Source organism: Nyctibius grandis, chromosome 5, assembly GCF_013368605.1.
Source record: "Nyctibius grandis isolate bNycGra1 chromosome 5, bNycGra1.pri, whole genome shotgun sequence".
Taxonomy (NCBI): domain Eukaryota; kingdom Metazoa; phylum Chordata; class Aves; order Nyctibiiformes; family Nyctibiidae; genus Nyctibius; species Nyctibius grandis.
The window spans coordinates 81,033,295-81,049,875 of NC_090662.1; the positions used below are offsets into that span (position 1 = coordinate 81,033,295).

General features: G+C 43.7%; 1 protein-coding gene across 4 annotated transcripts in view; it reads left to right on the top strand.

Annotated features, from left to right (window-relative positions):
* Nucleotides 1-6,051: 6,051 nt before the first annotated feature.
* The window catches only part of KIAA0930 (KIAA0930 ortholog), a 76,605-nt gene continuing 66,075 nt past the window's right edge, over nucleotides 6,052-16,581 (top strand). For all 4 annotated transcript variants that reach the window (XR_011048268.1, XR_011048267.1, XM_068402115.1 and 1 more), the window contains exon 1: nucleotides 6,052-6,201. Coding sequence is in view for 2 of the 4 variants with exons in the window: in XM_068402115.1 (XP_068258216.1) it covers nucleotides 6,057-6,201 (145 nt within the window). In the remaining 2 variants the exon portion in view is untranslated. The remainder of the gene's footprint in view (nucleotides 6,202-16,581) is intronic.

Sequence of the window (16,581 nt, forward strand, 5' to 3'; positions counted from 1 at the left end):
ATCAACATAACATTAAAAACAGTAAAATAAAAAATACTGTTCTATTACAAAAATTATAAGCTTTTAAAATACCCTTTTTGTTAGATATCTCTAAAAATAAAAGATTCAGTCATTGCTAGTTGCATTCATACAATTGTTACTCATTCTCAAATTTGATTTTGCCCCTAACATTTCTCAAAGTGTACACAAAATTTCAGATGTTTAAAATCTCATTTCCAAATTCCAGTATAATTATTTAGAAATTACTGCTGAAAACTCAGTTTATTTTTGGAAAGTTATCACATTTTTTCCCAAAAGAATTAGGAAGTTAATCACTACATTCTTTATAAACTGTGCACGATTTGATCACTTCTCTGACCAAAAAATTTCTTTTATACCCTCTATTACTGCCTGTTAGGATTTAACTTTCTCCTTAAGGCAGGCTGAAACCTGTTCTTTGTGGTTACAAACAGATCTTGCATATGCCTTCAGCGTCATCCGAAGTGAACAGCAAACACACAAGATCCCAGCAGCAGCAGCCAGATTGGTGCAGCTTGGTGTTACACAAGGTCAGTTCACAACTCTTGTCTCATCTTGCTGAACCACTGCAGACTCACCACCCAGTTCTCTTCAATCAGAGTTTGTCCTCTCAGAGGATATACGTAATACTTGAGCACTCTTTTTACACATTCACAGTTCAGAAATCCTGTGGCCCTAGGAGGCGGACAACATTTCCTTAATCTGTTACTGCTTATGTGCTCAAAGCTTACAAATAGATCTATACAGGCTAAAGAGCACAGATTCACAGAGACAAAGACAGATAGCAGAAAGGGAACACTTCAAGGAGCTTAGCAATATATTAGCATCAAGTAACACTCCCATGAAAAGTAATGCTAAATTTGTCACTGCTTTGGACAGACTTCATACCAGATACTTGGCCAGTGCAAGTTCCTTGTTACCTCTGCTGTCTGAGGCAGCTTCCCAGCCAGTTCAGTTTTTCAGCAAAATCCTGTACCCCAAATACAAAGCCATACCCAGACTGGCAGGGGCTGTCTGCCTGCAAGGGGCTTGCCTTTAGCAAGGGACTGTCCAATTTCCTCTTAGGCAAGAGCTTATCTATGTAATCAAAAAAATTAATGAATTCCTACTTGGACTTCAAATTTGCTGAGCTGATGGAGGGCTTGGGGTGGGTTCATAAGTGGTGAGGTGTTTCTGGATACAATACAAGTACAGTTCAAGGAAAACAATGAAACATGGATTCTGTGCAAGTGGCTCATAAAACCCATGAGCCTGTTATCACAAAGGCTACAGCTCACCTCTTAAATCCTATTAAGATAATTGCACTCTCAAGAACAACCTAGGATAAAAGGCTCAGGTGCAGAAGGCTCAGTAGTTTTGGCTGCAGAAGAAAGGAATCAGGCTGGACTAAAAACTATTCATACAAGTTCAGACATACATTTCTACTCCTACAGTGCAAGACTGAGCATCTCTGGCTTCCACTCAGCATATCCCATGGCAAATAACTGATGGAAGTAGTGACAGGGATGATAAGAGTAGTACAAAGAAAGGGGGAAGGACAAAAGAAAGCTAAACAGGTAGAACACCCCTAACCTCAGAAATGCATGACCTTAAGTACTCTGCTGTGCATTCAGAGGAGTAACTACAAAGGATAATCTTAGCTGAAAAAATCCTGTAACATTCTATAGACACAATTAAAGCTTTTGAAAATTCTATGTTTAATCTTGGGAGCAGAATTAATCCTCTGCTGAACACTAGAAAGTTTCAGAAGTAACTTTGAATTATCTTTCAAGCTGACCAATTTAACACAATTATAATGGGAGGCCCAAAACTGCTGTGTCCTAAGTCAAAATGCCTTGATGCAGTTAGGGAGGCAATTAAGTAAAACCTGCAGATTTAATTTTTACATATAAATTCACCAGATGGCCCACTGACCCACAAGCATACCTTCAGCAGAAAGCAGCAGACAGTTGAAGATGGAGATACCCCAATTTGTTACTAAAATATGATTAGGATTTTTAAGCAAATTGCTTAATCTCTTCAGCACAAAACTGCACTTAATGCCCTGTATCTTTGAAGTGGATATAACATTCATTTGCCACATGTAGCTGTTATAAATCTGAATTCATTATTATCAGTAAAGAAAGACAAAGAAAGAGGGTACTTCAGATGATTGTAAGGGGTTGAATAGGACTTTCAAAGCTTCAGAATCAAAGCCTATTCCTGCTAAAGTTTATGCACATACAGAACCTGAAACATGTAAGTAATGCCCATCTCTTTGACAGGCTGTAAATAGTTACACAAGTTTTGACAGGGTCAGTACTGTAAAGCACATATAGTGTAGGATTCATCCATTAGAAATACATTCAAATGCATTAAATAAGCCCATATCTGCTAACTCACAAACTCATTTTAATTGTTAGATAGTCACACACCACGTGGTCTTATTAACACGCACTGCAGACTATTGCTATTAGCTGCTACTAAAATAAATATAGCAAGGAAAATATAGCCTTATATAAATAACTTGCTTGACTTTTGCGCTGAGTGTAGCAAAGCTTGACTCTTATTGACTAATTCAAAAGACATACGTCACAACATGAAGTCAGCTGGTTACTTACCACAAACTTGAGGTTTTGTATTGCTTTAGGTTTCTACTGTAGAGAACACACATCCTAAGTCAGAGAGATGCATCCAGCCTATCCATCTTGTTGATTAATGTACATATTTTACATCAGGACGCAAAGTGCAGTATTATATAAGAAAGTACAGGGACCTACTGTCAGGGTACTGCGCAGGCTGGAAGCTCCCTGTGGGCCAGAGGGAGACTCCCAGGCTTGTAGGGCCCTTGGGGGCCACAGCTCAGCACTACAGAGCCTAAGCAAGGGAATAGGGTAAATCATAGCCTAGATCAAAAGGTACCTCCATAGTGATAAAGCAAGTCCATGGCCAAGCTGAGAAATCAGCCTGTATGTCAGGGTCCAGATCAATAGCCTCCCTAGCCAGACAGAGACACAGCTGTAGCAGAATTAAAGACCAACACTCCTTTACTATAACACAGGCAGAGCCTCAGGGTTAAGCTTAAATAGAGTCCCCAGCCTGTGGGTGTGTGTGGAGGCCCCAGGTGAGGCTGGTCAGGGCCATTAAGGCCTATTAGTGTCCCCAGGGCCCTGACTCCCATTACTGCTTTGCAAGATAGAGAATTTACGATTTTGTGTGTAATTGAATTCAGTGAGAGCATGCATGGTAGGATAGGGCTGCTGATACCCATTATAGTGATAACATGGTGCTAAGTGTTGATGAAGATGACCTTTAGGAGCAATACGTAAAGACAGAATATAATGCCCCCTCTCCATCAAGAGTTTGGCTAGACAGAGGGGTTTGTTGTTTTAAAATGTACTATGGGACCTTTAAAAACCAAAATCAATCAGCATTTCAGATTTCTAACTGATCCTAAGGGTACTTAATCAATAGCCCCTTTAAGAAAACAGACTTTATCTTCTAATCAAGAGCTGTGATCTTGGCTGGGGTGGCCTACGAGAAGAAAAAGAACAGAGGATTTTGTCCGTGGGCCTGTTTTGGTAGAAGCCAGAGAAAGCTGAAGGTAGGGCTAGGAACTGAGCAGGGGTAGAAATCCCATTTCATTATACAGAAGGCCTGGATGGGGCAGCAGCAGGTTTGCTCAATTGCTTTTTTTAAGCAGGGTTGCTGGAACTGTAGGGTGAGTCTTAAGGGCACAGCAGAGAGGCTTAACTGCTGGAGGCTCTGGAGAAACGGCTGCAGGGCTGTCTACTGGCTGGTGACACAAGTGTCAAGTATTTCCATATACCCCTAACATGATAGTGGTGTTGGAATCAAGCAGTAATCTACTGCGGAAAAATGCCGGATCCTTAGGTAGTACAGCACAGCATGAGGTAAATGAGACCATGAGTTCCTCTGGCAGCAAAGGGATTCCTTCTTTCTGTCTCAAGTGTCATATCTTGGCAATGTCAGGAACAACTTGGAGGCTAACAGTACAGGACAGTCTTCTGTTGCTCTCTCCTTTGTAAGCCCGTGGGATAAATAACTCTAAAGCACGCATTTACAGGGCCAGCATGTGACTGCAAACCTTCATTCTCTCTGAGGAACTGAACTATCAGATTTAACAACGGAAGAGGTGCTCAAATCCCGTGATTGTATGTCCACACTTTCCATTGCTTTGTAAAACACTAGATATTTTACTAGCAAAATGCTGTGTCGACTTCAAATTTCTCCCGTGTCCAATTCAGCATAGGGGTCTTCTGTAGAAAACACTCTTGTTTATACCCCTCTAATGGGAAATCAGTATGTAGTTTTAAATAGCATTCAGCAGGTGTCTGATTGTTAGCTACTGGGTGTCAAAAGTTGACACGAAACAGAAATTGGAAACATGGTGTAAATATATGCTATTTTGGAGAATGATCATGCAGTATTTGAAAACTTTTCTTTCTTATTAAGTTGTAGCAAAAAGCCTAGCTCTCAAATGATGTCCAGCTCAGGTCTTAAGTCCTCTGTCCCCTTCTCTCCTTCCCACCACTGCCCTCAGGGCCTGCTAAGTTTCAAATAGGACTTCACAGAGAAGAAAAGGCTGCATAAGCCTTACAATATTTTTAGGAACTGAGGAGAGCATAAAGTAATATTATAAACAAAAAAAATGTTGAGCAAATTGTTTGCCGAAGAACTGGGCGAGCAGTTGTATTGCTCTCCATCTGTGGCTTAGCAAATCCTTAATTTATGAGCTGAGGAAGGTTTGGCTGTTGGTATCTGCTGGGGGCAACCAGCAGCAGCAGCAGGGCTTGGGGTCTGATCTCTGCAGCACAAGCTGACTTATTTCCTGAGATCACCCATCCCCAATTTACATTACGTTTCACTAGCAAGATGTGCTAATACTAAGGGAGAGGTGACCTAGCTCTTGGTAGACACTTCAGGGGATGCCTTAGGTTGGGTTTTGTCCCTGTAGTGCTGTATAGATATGGTTACAGCTGGTGAGGAACAGGTGAGGAAGAAGGAAGCAGCAGCGCAGGAGATTTTGATGTCAGGAGAGCTCTGCCTACTCTGGCAAGAGTCTGGGGGCAAATCTGTGGGACATAGAGGGAAAGACAGAGAAGAAAGTGGCCAGAAAGCCTGACTGGAAACAAAAGATCTTTAGATGGGAGAGATGCAGGACTGCGTGGTCTGCCCTGGATGATGGTCAGGAGCATGGCTCTGCTCTCCTCACAGAGCCTGCCTGCAGCTGGATTTTCTGATTTTTCTGTTTGGCCTCGTGGGGTTATGAAACACCTGAAATACTATTTTGCATTTTCTGCTTGGACATGCTTTGTTCTTTATACAGGAAAAGGTATTTCTCACCAACGTAGCACATGAAAAGCAATACTTGGAGGTGGGAGCATGGGGGAATGAGCAGGGGGTTTATCCTGGGTGGGAGGGCTCTTACTGATGTCCTCAGAAGACCAACCCATTAATGGGTTGGTCAAAACCACACTCTGGGTTTTCTTACTCGGTTTATACCTTCCAGAGGAAGCTTTTCCTGCCGAACCCCTACAGCTGAAGGCGTGTTTGTGCAGCAAGGAGTCAGGTCTTCATCAGGTTCAGAAGGCCCGCGTAAATATTTTAGGTTTATATCCAATTATCGCCAGGAAAACCCGGCTGGGGGACAACGAGGCGTGCGCCACGGGGGCGGTCCCGGCGGCTCCTGAACCCGCCCCCGCCCCGCCCCAGGGCCCCGTGGCCTCTGTAGCAGGAAGCGGCGGAGCGCGGCTGGGCAGCGCCTGTGGAAGCGATCGCCGCGTCCCGAGGGGCTGACGGTGACGACCGGGAAACTTTCTGAGGACGAACTGGGCAGGGTCGCGCCCCTCGCCGTAGCCGGAGGAAGCGGAGTGGGAGGGTTTCTCGTCGTCGCTACCTAGTGCGGCCCCCCCCCGCCCGGCTCCGCCCGCCGCTGCCGGGAGAGCCGTGCGGGCGGCGGGGGCGGCAGCGCCGGGTGCCGCGGCCGCCTCCGCGGGGCGGCCTGACATGAGATCATCGCCGGCGGCAGCGGCAGCATGGCCTCTGCCAGGAGCGGCGGCCGCGCCGGGCCGAGGGACGAGGAGGCCAACGGTGACCTGGACCGTTCCCTGCAGCAGATGCTGCGGGCGATAGCGGAGGAGCGGAGCCGCGCCGGCCTCCGCCAGGAGATCAGCGGCCTCGGTGAGTCGGCGGCCGGGGCCTCCCCGCCGGGCTGGGCGGGAGGGGGAGCGGAGGGGCGGGCGCGGCGCTCCGGGCCGGGCGGCGCTCCGCGGGAGCGGGAACCCCCCCGCTGCTCCACGGCTGCGGGCTGGGTCAGTCTGCCGCTTCGCCGTGTGCTGGCGGTGGCCGGGAAACCTGTTGTGTGCTGCCGGGCTGTGCTGCCCTCACGGGGATGGGCCCTTTTTCCTTCTGAAGTCCCCAAGAACCGGAGAGAGGGGTTGTCTGCTCCATTGTCTGAAACGTCCTTGGAGGAAGACGGTCGGAAGGCACCACGCGTATAAGCTGATATATATATATATATTTTTGAAGTATAAACTGTATATGTGTTTTGGAATACAAACAAACCAAATTTTCTGTTACTCTTGCCAGTGCATGCGGTCCTATGGCTCTCAAATGATCTCTGTAGATTTTTTTTTTCCCCTCTTCTGAGTTAGACACCTCCCTTCTCTGAGTAAATGACTTCACGCCCCTTGCCATGGTCTGGGAATCACGTAACATTGTGGCTCTTGATGGTCAGTTATTTTTTAAATCATGGAGGTTTTCTTCAGCCCTCTGGCTATCTTGTTCATTTATATCTCGATCGATGCAAATTTTACATGACACATCTTTATTTAGCTTTTGGCAAAGCCTACGCATTGCAAAATAAAAGTTTGAAGTTGAAATTCAGTTGACTTTAGGTGACAGAGTGTTACGGCAGCTGCCTTAACAAAAATCCTTTGCATCAGGAAACCCTTCTGGCTAAGCTAATGAATAGAAATCATCATTTTTTCTGTGCAACAATAGAGATCATAGAAATTTTTGATGTGAGGAATGGTTCCTACCATCTTCAAAACTTTTGTATATCCTGGACTGGACGTGTGCTCTAAGGGAATGAATGCCCAGAAGTCTTTGCAGGGTCAGGGCTTTAAATTATGAACACTGATGGGCAATACTTCTTTCTTCCATGTGGCCTTTATTAATAGCTCATCCTTCCTCAGCTCATTTATAAGGTCCTAAAAGTCTCTGTTTCTGAGTCTCCCTTAAAAACTCAGAATAAGTTTTTATTTGAGTTTTACTGGTTTTGTGGTGTGGACTGGCATGGGAAATCTCTCTGGTTCTCCCTCTGACCTTTGTGCATCAGTTTGTCTGCCAGTGATTACTGTGGTCTCCACAGGGAGGAATGGGCTCTCCCTTCTTTATTTTTGCCTTGCATATAATGAGAGCTTGTGCAAGCAAAGAGAAATGATGAGTCTTTCTTGTTTCTTCATGCATTTTTCTAATGGAATTGGATCTCTGGGCTTTACTGTAGTGTAAAAAAGTTACAGGGCCGAAGAGAGTGTTGTGGCAAAGAAACTGTAAACAAAACAGAAAAAAACCCACAAAATCTAAATGCTTGTGAGATTGCATTCATTAAAAAGCTGTTGTCAGCTCATGTTTGGCCATATCCTGTTTGAATTAAAATAAAGACTCGCAGGAATAGAAATATCACTATTGCTTTTACTGAAATTGGAAAAGGGAAAAACTGTAGTGGCTGGTAAGAACATAGAAATACTTTCTGCTTGTGTTGGAACACATATCCACAATAGCTCATCCTGAGAAGTCCTGCTGTGTAACTTTGGGATAATTACCCAAGTAATGGGACAGTATTGCGCCTTTCTTCTCCCAGAAGGCTTGAAAGGAAAACCTCAGGACATCTGCTTAGCTTGTTGCACTGAGGCTGTTGCACTGATCCTGGCTGTGGAGATTTGCCTGTGCATGTCTGTACCTGTGGGGAAATAGGTTATATGTCACCACAGCAGTGGATCAGATGTTGAATTTTTATATCCAGGGAACACAGCTAAACTTTTAGCAGAAAACCCTGCAGTTTGCCAAGCTGTTATGCCTTTCCAATGAGTGCAGTGTCCTGCAAGTTGAGAAGTCCTGTATAACTCGCTGCCCAGGGCAGCTGGAGGTGTGATGGCCCTTCATCTGTAGTGGTTGTGGGACAGTGTGGCAATTTTAATGCAGGGCGAGTCTGTTCTATGGTGGCTATTTCTGAGCACGGTTGCTGAATATCAGTTTGCGCTTGCACTCCCCTTCCTAATCCTGAAGCACCACAGAGTCACAAAATGGGACACCTCTCAGGATTAGAGGTTGCAGACTCAGGTTGCCATAGGGACATTTAAATTGTCAGAGCATCTGATCAGCTTTTTTTACTCTATACACATTATTGCTTAAAGTTTGGGAGGGAGATATTGGGAAGCTTCCTTAAGGCCTAGGAGATGGAAAATACTTCAATATACAAAAGTGGAGATTTGTAGCACAGATTCTCTAAGATTGTCACTTTATAGCGTGCTGCACGTTATCTGATGTACAGCATTGTCACTCCCAGTGAACAAGTGCTCTTTTTCCCTATTCCGTGATTTATTACGAGGGAAGTAAATAGCTTAAATAGTTCTCTTAGGAAAAACACTGAGTTTTTGGAGTGGTGCTCAACAGAAATTGTAGATGAACAGAAGGTTATCAGGTGTAATTCTATGGCTTAAATTTATGCATGTCTGGACTGCACTAGCAAATGCTGTTGCAGGGCGTGCAGCATGATCAAAATAGCTGTAGTCCAGCTGTGCTGGGCACTAGCAGCACAGCAGCTGTAAAGGCTTTTCCTTGAGTTCAGTACTCATGAAGGTAGTCATGGTCCCCTATGGGTTCAGGTGACTAACACAGAGGTTTTGTCTGTTCTTTGTGCCTGGATGCTGGTATTCAAAACAGTCCCAATGATCCAACCTGTGGCACTTCACCTGTTGGGCTGCAGGACAAGCACGCCCATAGCTGATTTTATGTTAGTGGCGTTTCTTTTTGTAATGGGCAAATCCTTTTCAGCTGTGTCAGTAGGTTAAACCTGTTGTGAGTTTTTCTGAGTTCTCTTGAAATCAGCTGGCAAAGACTTTGACCATGTTAAATTCTGGGTTTTCCCCAAATGCTGTTAACCCCTTGACAACAAAATGGGACTTGCCGAGTAATAATTTGGGTGGCCTCTCTTCTTTTGTGTATTTTCTGTAAGTGAGCTCTTACTCCCCAGCCTCAGAAGGAAATTGCTATTTTTGCTGACACTGGGTTTTGGTGAGAGGAATTGCTTTATTTCAGGAATATCACATGAGCATTTGACAAGTATTGTCCAAAAATGTAAAACCCCTTGCATGGGATTTTCCTTGTTGTACTGTTAGTGTAATGTAGAAAATATAGCAAATCTGACACCAGGCTTCCAAATAATGACTCATGCATGACTCCTTACCAAGCTGCATATGGGGAAAGATGATGCTGCTCTGAGAAGTCTCAGCTGGGTGTTAGTGTCATCCAGTTGTGCAGAGTATTACGCTAGCGTTGTGCGCAAAGTTCATTCTGAAATGCCGTTTGTTAGAACATTTCTCTGGGAAAATAGTTCTTCTGGGGGAATGATGGACTTGAGCTGTCTTCTTAGCCAGGCTGCATGTAAGGCTCTGAAGTTACCTTTTTGGCCAAAGCCCTGAACTGGGAGGGTTTTATTTTTGGTTGTGCCTGAAGCTCACTGTGTAATGTTGTCAGATGCTTAATTTTCCTGTGTGCTTCTGCCCTGCAGTGACAAATTGTCCTGCCTTTAGTGTAGCACTATGTGCTTGGGTGGAGGTGTGACTTGGTGCATACTGGAACTTATAATGAGTAAGAAAAAATAAGTAGGTAGATCTGAATAATGACTTGAACTGTGGCTGATCGGTAATGGAGATGTGTAGCCAGGCAAAAGGTGGAGAAATTGTAAGGATCTTGAGAAGCAGGTCTTGCCCCATGGGCTGCAGGAAACTAGGGGTAAACAAGCAGTTCAAAACTGCTGCCACCAGGCACTGAAGATCTGTAATAGTGGTGGTCACGGGTGCTGGTGGAGAGGCTGCACCCTGCAAAAGGCCCAATAGTCTTATCAGTTGTGGTGGGTTGACCCTGACTGGATGCCAGGTGTCCGCCAAGCTGTTCTATCACTCACCCTCCTCAACTGGACAGGGGAGAGGAAATACGACGAAAGGCTTGTGGGTTGAGATAAGGACAGGGAGATCACTCAGCAATTACTCTCACAGGTAAAACAGACTTGACTTTGGAAATAAAATTAATTTATTGCCAGTCAAATCAGAGTAGCGTAATGAGAAATAAAACCAAATCTTAAAACACCTTTCCCCCACCCCTCTCCTCTTCCCAGGCTCAACTTCACTCCTGAATTCTCTAACTCCTCCCCCTGAGCAGCACAGTGGGATGGGGAATGGGGGTTGCAGTCAGTTCATCACACATTGCCTTTGCCGCTCCTTCCTCCTCACGCTCTTCCCCTACTCCAGCATGAGGTCCCTCCAACAGGAGACAGTCCTCCGCGAACTTCTCCCACGTGAGTCCTTCCCATGGGCTGCAGTTCTTCACGAACTGCTCCAGCGTGGTTCCCCCATGGGGTCGCAAGTCCTGAGAGCAAACCTGCTCCAGCGTGGGCTTCCCATGGTGTCATAGCCTCCTTTAAGCACATCCACCTGCTCTGGCATGGGGTCCTCCATGGGCTGCAGGTGGGTATCTGCTCCACCGTTAACCTCCATGGGCTGCAGGGGGACAGCCTGCCTCACCATGTTTTTCACCACAGACTTCAGGGGAATCTCTGCTCCAGCGCCTGGAGCACCTCCTCCCCCTCCTTCTTCACTGGCCTTGCTGTCTGCAGGGTTGTTTCTCTCACATGTTCTCATTCCTCTCTCCAGCTACTGTTGCCCAGCAGTCGTGTCCCCGCCCCCCCTTCTTAAATATGTTATCCCAGAGGCGCTACCACCGTTGCTGATGGTCTTGGCCTTGGCCAGCGGCGGGTCCATCTTGGAGCCAGCTGGCATTGGCTCTGTCGGGCATAGGGGAAACTTCTAGCAGCTTCTAACAGAAGCCACCTCTGTAGCCCCTCTACTACCAAAACCCTGCCACGCAAACCCAATACATTAGTAACAAAGTGTTTCTTCCATTTCCTTTCCTGGTGGTAGAGGAGACGTTCTTGTATTTGACTGACTTGCTGAGGGGCGGGCAGAGGAGGGTGTACTTGGCATAGGGACAGCAGAAGGAGGAATGTTCATCCTCAAAGTCTGAGGATCTCTTGGACTTGTTTGTGCAGCAGTGCACCTCAGGGCTTGTCACGTGAGTAAAGACAGTGGGATGATTCATGTGCCAAATTATCTTGATGAATAAATCCTGGAAATAATTAGGTCTCAAGCCTTCCTGAGAGAAGAAATGATGAGGTGGCATACAGTAAGTGCTTGTGCATGTGAGTGTTTTGAACATTTGATGGAAACATAAAGACCCAAGTGGGAAAATGTGGGTAGAAGGATGAAGAATGGTGAAATAAATTTTTGGAAAGCAGAAGAGGTTAGAGTGAAGAATTAAAAGAAGAATGAATAATTTGGGTTTGAAAGTACTAGATTCAGGCCTAAATTCTATCATAGTGTAATAACTTTAATTAAATTATAATATTCAAGAAGATTATATTTGCTTCTGAAACTTTGAAGAAAGTGTAACCAATGAGTAGGTGTAAATGTCTGCTGAGAATTTGCTGCAGTACAGAACTGGTTTGACAGGAGTAGCTTTCATGCAGAAACAAAACATATTCTTCATTCATGGTTCTTCCTGGAGTGAGTTCAGTGACTTGCTCAGTTAAAGGTGAGAAACTACAGAAGCTGGGGAGCTTTGTTTTCTTTTGATCTATGAATAACAAGAAGGTATGAAAATCACATCTGTCCTTACGAAAACTTGAGGGTTCTGTATAACCAAATTGACTAACTACAGGTAATGTCCGCTGTAATGAGTTAGTTTAATATATAAATATGTTGATAAATTTACTTTCTTTTCATTCAACACATTTAGAAGGATTTAATTTGAGTTTAAAATACTGTTTTTATTACTTGTACCTTAATATTTGCGCAAGTTCTTTTGTCCTATTTATAAAACGTTTTACAGCTAATGAATATGAAATGTTGAATAAAAATGAATAGTCAAATACTGAAGAAAAAAGATGCTAATGTAAGTAATTTATAAATAGTAAAATAAAAAAATGTTTATAGAGTAGCTTCCTAATGAGTTAAAAAAAAAAAAAAAATCATTGTTACAGCCAGGAAGAATCTGTTTCTTTCCAGGAAAAGTTCTAGAAAGTATAAATGCAAAGCAAGATCAGAACAGATTATTTAAATCAGAGTTAAAGTAGGTACTTTGAAGTCAAAGTGATTTAACCAGCTCCCGCTGCATATCGAACCTCAGATTTGTGTTGGAGAAAGATGAGCAAATAGCAATGAAATTCCAGTGTGGAAATGGGTATAATGTGATCGATTTGTTTATTTTTAGAGGTAGAAGGGGAAGATGATTTTAAAGCTGCTTTTTTTTTTTTTGCCTGGCATAGAAAACTGTCTGGGAGAAATTTGTGAAATCAAGCATGCGTGTATACATTTGATGTGTAGTTGAGTGCTTGGATAGGGTGGTGTAGGAGAAACCACAGCTGGAGCCAATTCTGAGACCCAGTGGGTTTGACCATGGGATGGGAATGTGTTTTCTGCTTGTCCAGCAGCCCTGTGTGCAGGACCGATGGGGTGAGGGATGTGCTCAGCAGGTCCTGCGAGGGATCTGTCTTGCTTTCTGTCCCAGCAAGGTGCAGGGCTGGCTGTGCTAGAGAACAGAGGGTGGGAGAGAGGAGCTTGTCGTGCTGGTCTGGGATGGGCCTCAGCAAACAGTACTCATGTGAGGAGTACTGTTTGTACTCCAAGGACATCAGACTCGGGGAAGTCCGATGGAGGGTAATTTTGGACGCTTGGATCAGGGCTGGAGCTGGTAATTTCAAAAACCAGGGTGCAGCGCCAATTTTTAAGGTAATGTCTCTTGCTGTAATGCATCAGTGAGAACAAAGTAGTTGAAGGTGGCTGCTGGGAAATGTCCTTCCTGGCAGGGCTGTGCTAGGTGGCGTGCTTTTTGTTGATTAGATTTCTTTCTGTTGGTATCGCAGAGCAGAAGAGAGGCTGTGATTTTGCTGTGGTGTGTTTCTGTGTTGTGGTGGTGAGGACTGAGAGGGGGACAAATGACAGAATCTCACACTGGGACTGGGAGACCTTGTGATGTTGGGATAGGATTGTGTCGGGTTACAGAGGCAAATAACCATCTTTAATATTAAGGCTGAAGAGAAAATAACTGGTGTCAGAAGGCGTATTGAGATCTTGTGCCCTAGGATCCCATCCTGCCCCTTCTGCAGTCAAGCACAGGATATTTGGGAATATCTGTGTATGATCAAGTCGTGGAGAATGACAATCTGGGGTAAACTCTAGGGCTGCAGCCCTCCAGGGTAAATGTTTTTGTGTTTTTTTTTTTTTTTTTAATGGTGGTTCATTTAAAATTCCATTTTCATTGTTTATTGGAACCTTGTTCATGCTGTTGTCACTAATGGCCTGTCAGACTTTCCATTACACACCAGTGTTTCAGGAGATTTGTGATTTGGCCATGAAGGTTAGCTTCTGTCAGGAGCTTGACAGACATCATCCCAGATCAATAGTATAGTGTGTTTTGTTTTTTTTTTTTATTACAACTTTTACATGTTTTTTGAGCAGTTAGGTTATTAGTTTATTCTTTCCTTTTAATGGAGATGAAGCTTTATGGGATTTTCATGTCCTGCTTGAGAGTATGCATGTTCAAATCGTAAGAGTCAGACTGGAGATGGTGAAGTAAGGAGGCAAGATTTTTTAAAAAACAACAACAAAAACCCCAAGACACCACTCCAACAAAAAACCCCAAAATACCCTTCAGAATGTTGTTGCCCCAACTAAATAAGCAGTTTAATTTTTAAAACGAGGCATGCTGCTGTTAATTTTTGGATGCTAGCAGAAGTTGCTGGATGCCCAGTTTTCTGAAAACGAGTCCCTCAGGGCTGAATTATGAATCTGTAAGCCTAACAATGGGAATAGTCAGGGTCTTTTGAAGCACCCATCTCTTATGTATTTAATACTGTAGTTCTAGTTGATACCTTAACTGTTTGGTTTCATTGTTCTAGCAGTATACTCTCTAAATCTAGAACTAGTCGCAAATCCATTTTGAAGTCTGGGTTCTGTTTTTGAGTTTAAGATGGATGGGATTAAAATACAGTTTACCTTTACAGTTCAGGATGGATCTTTTAAGGATTTAACAGTATATCTGGTTGGATTCTTTCCAAAGAAATGAAAAATTGAATTTCCTTAAAGATGAAGCATGTTGGTCTCCCATTGTCTGTGTTCAGAATGTGATCAATAGAAAAAGCTCAGAGGATGCAAACTTTTCAACAGTTGAAATACAGTGACTTATGTTGTGGCTATATTTTGGGAAAAACAAAACCCTGCAATTAAATAGTTACTGATGATTGTTGCATCTACTTATCCTTGTAAATGGGCTAAGTAGGATCAGGGTAGCAGCTCACTGACATTGAAAGTATTGACATAAAGTGAACGATAAGGTGTAAGGAGAAAGTCTGTACAAAATTAGTTTATGGTCTCAGGAGCCCACTGAATACTGAAGCTACTTTCTTCCAGTTGTTATTCAAAAGAACGTGAAACAAGCTGCATTTGGTCTGTTTGCAGCCCCTTGGGCTAAACAGGGTGAATGTTAGAGAATCAAGGTTGCTCTTTTTTTATGTGTGATCCCAAAGAATGTATTAATTGCTTTTCTTGATGCAGGAAATAAAATACAGTCACGATACAGAAACACCAGGTACAGCATCATACTGCTTCCGTGGAGGAGTTGTTGTAACCTGGCTACGCTTCAACAGCAGTTCTGGTGACTGAAGTTAATCAGATGCAGCAACAGTCCTAAGTAATTTTTTTTCCCCTTAATTCTTACTGTTTAAGGCATGAATACTACATGTAAGGATTTATAGGGTTTTATGCAATCCTGTTTTAGAAACAAGGCTTTAAAACTGAAGTTCCTGTCACTTTGGTTTGCTGGGTCACTGATGGTGTGCTAGTACTGTGCAGAAGTTGAACCCTGACAACAATAATGTTCTTTGCCTTCCTTCTCTGGGGGTTCCTTAGACATGTTTCATTAGGGGTCTCAAATCCCTTTGAGATGAATGTGTTGTTTTGCAGGCAGATAGGGTGTTGTGACACGAAGAGTGATTCCTTTTGGGGCCGTGTCCTTCCTGCCACTGCAGAATGAGGAAACGGCTGCTGGTGCTGGTATTTAGGCTGTATCTGGTGTTTCAAAATATTCTTTGCATAGTTTTCTTTCTTACAACTGGATCTGTCAGAAAGCATAGCCCATGGCAGGCAATCAGTATTCCTTCATGTCAGGACTAATTTTGAAGCATTCCGGGGTGTTTCCAGGTGCAACGGTGTGCTCGACGTTCAGAAGTGCATTTGAGGCCACCTAATTTGTTGTGCTGTGTCTGGTTTCCCTTGTGGGAAATTCCATCCTTGGACTCTCTATCTCTCCCCCTTAACCAGGATGTGCTCAGTGAGTTGGGCTGAGGCTGCCCCTGGTTTTGATGTTAGCATTGGGGTGATGAAAATCTTTATGGCTCAGTAGCGACCTAGCTCTTTGTAAGCTGCCACGTGGAGGAGAGAGGCCCTATATTCAGTAACTGCCAGAGGCTGCCTCCATGCCTGGATGCTCAGTTTCAGGAAATTTGCATTTTAGGTGTTGCTACCACTTTATCAATGCGTTGGGGCTGCAGCGTGTAGGGTCTTCTGTAGGAATATTGGCAGCATTTAGCCTTTGAACACTTGGGTGATGTTTCCCTTGATCAAATGGGTGTGGAAGAGGTATTACTTCTGATTATCTATATCTGGAAGTAATATAGATAGTTTTAGCTCCACTCTCTGTTTGCATGTCCAACTACCAAGCTTAGATAAAAACAAGTGAGTTGGAAGTTCTTGGTCCTGTCTCACAGGGCTTCATGTAATCAGCAGGAACTTGAGAGACGGATTAAAATGCCAGTGAAGCTTGAGCTGTCTTTGCACTATGAAAAGTTTGATTTAATTGCCTGGAGATGCTGAAACATTATCAAGATGAGGGAAGTGTTTTGAAATAAGTTTATAGTAATCTGCTAAGAGCCGTGGAAGATTTCACCAAAAACTTATTCCTCTGCTTTTTCAAAGAACAAATAGAGGAGCGCTTGAATGTTTAGCAGTGTTATATTTTTCAATAATGAGTATGTTTACTTAGCTGCCTTAAAGGACCTTGAGAGGTGGATTTAAATTTCCATAAAACTCAGCGCTCCATAATAATGCACAGGGTGTTTAGTAACAGTTTAAGTAATCAGTCCTGAGGAGATGAGTTTATTTCCTCATAAGGATCACTTCTGCTTAGTTATTGCCTGAGCTCATCTTTTCAGAAACAAAGCAGCAA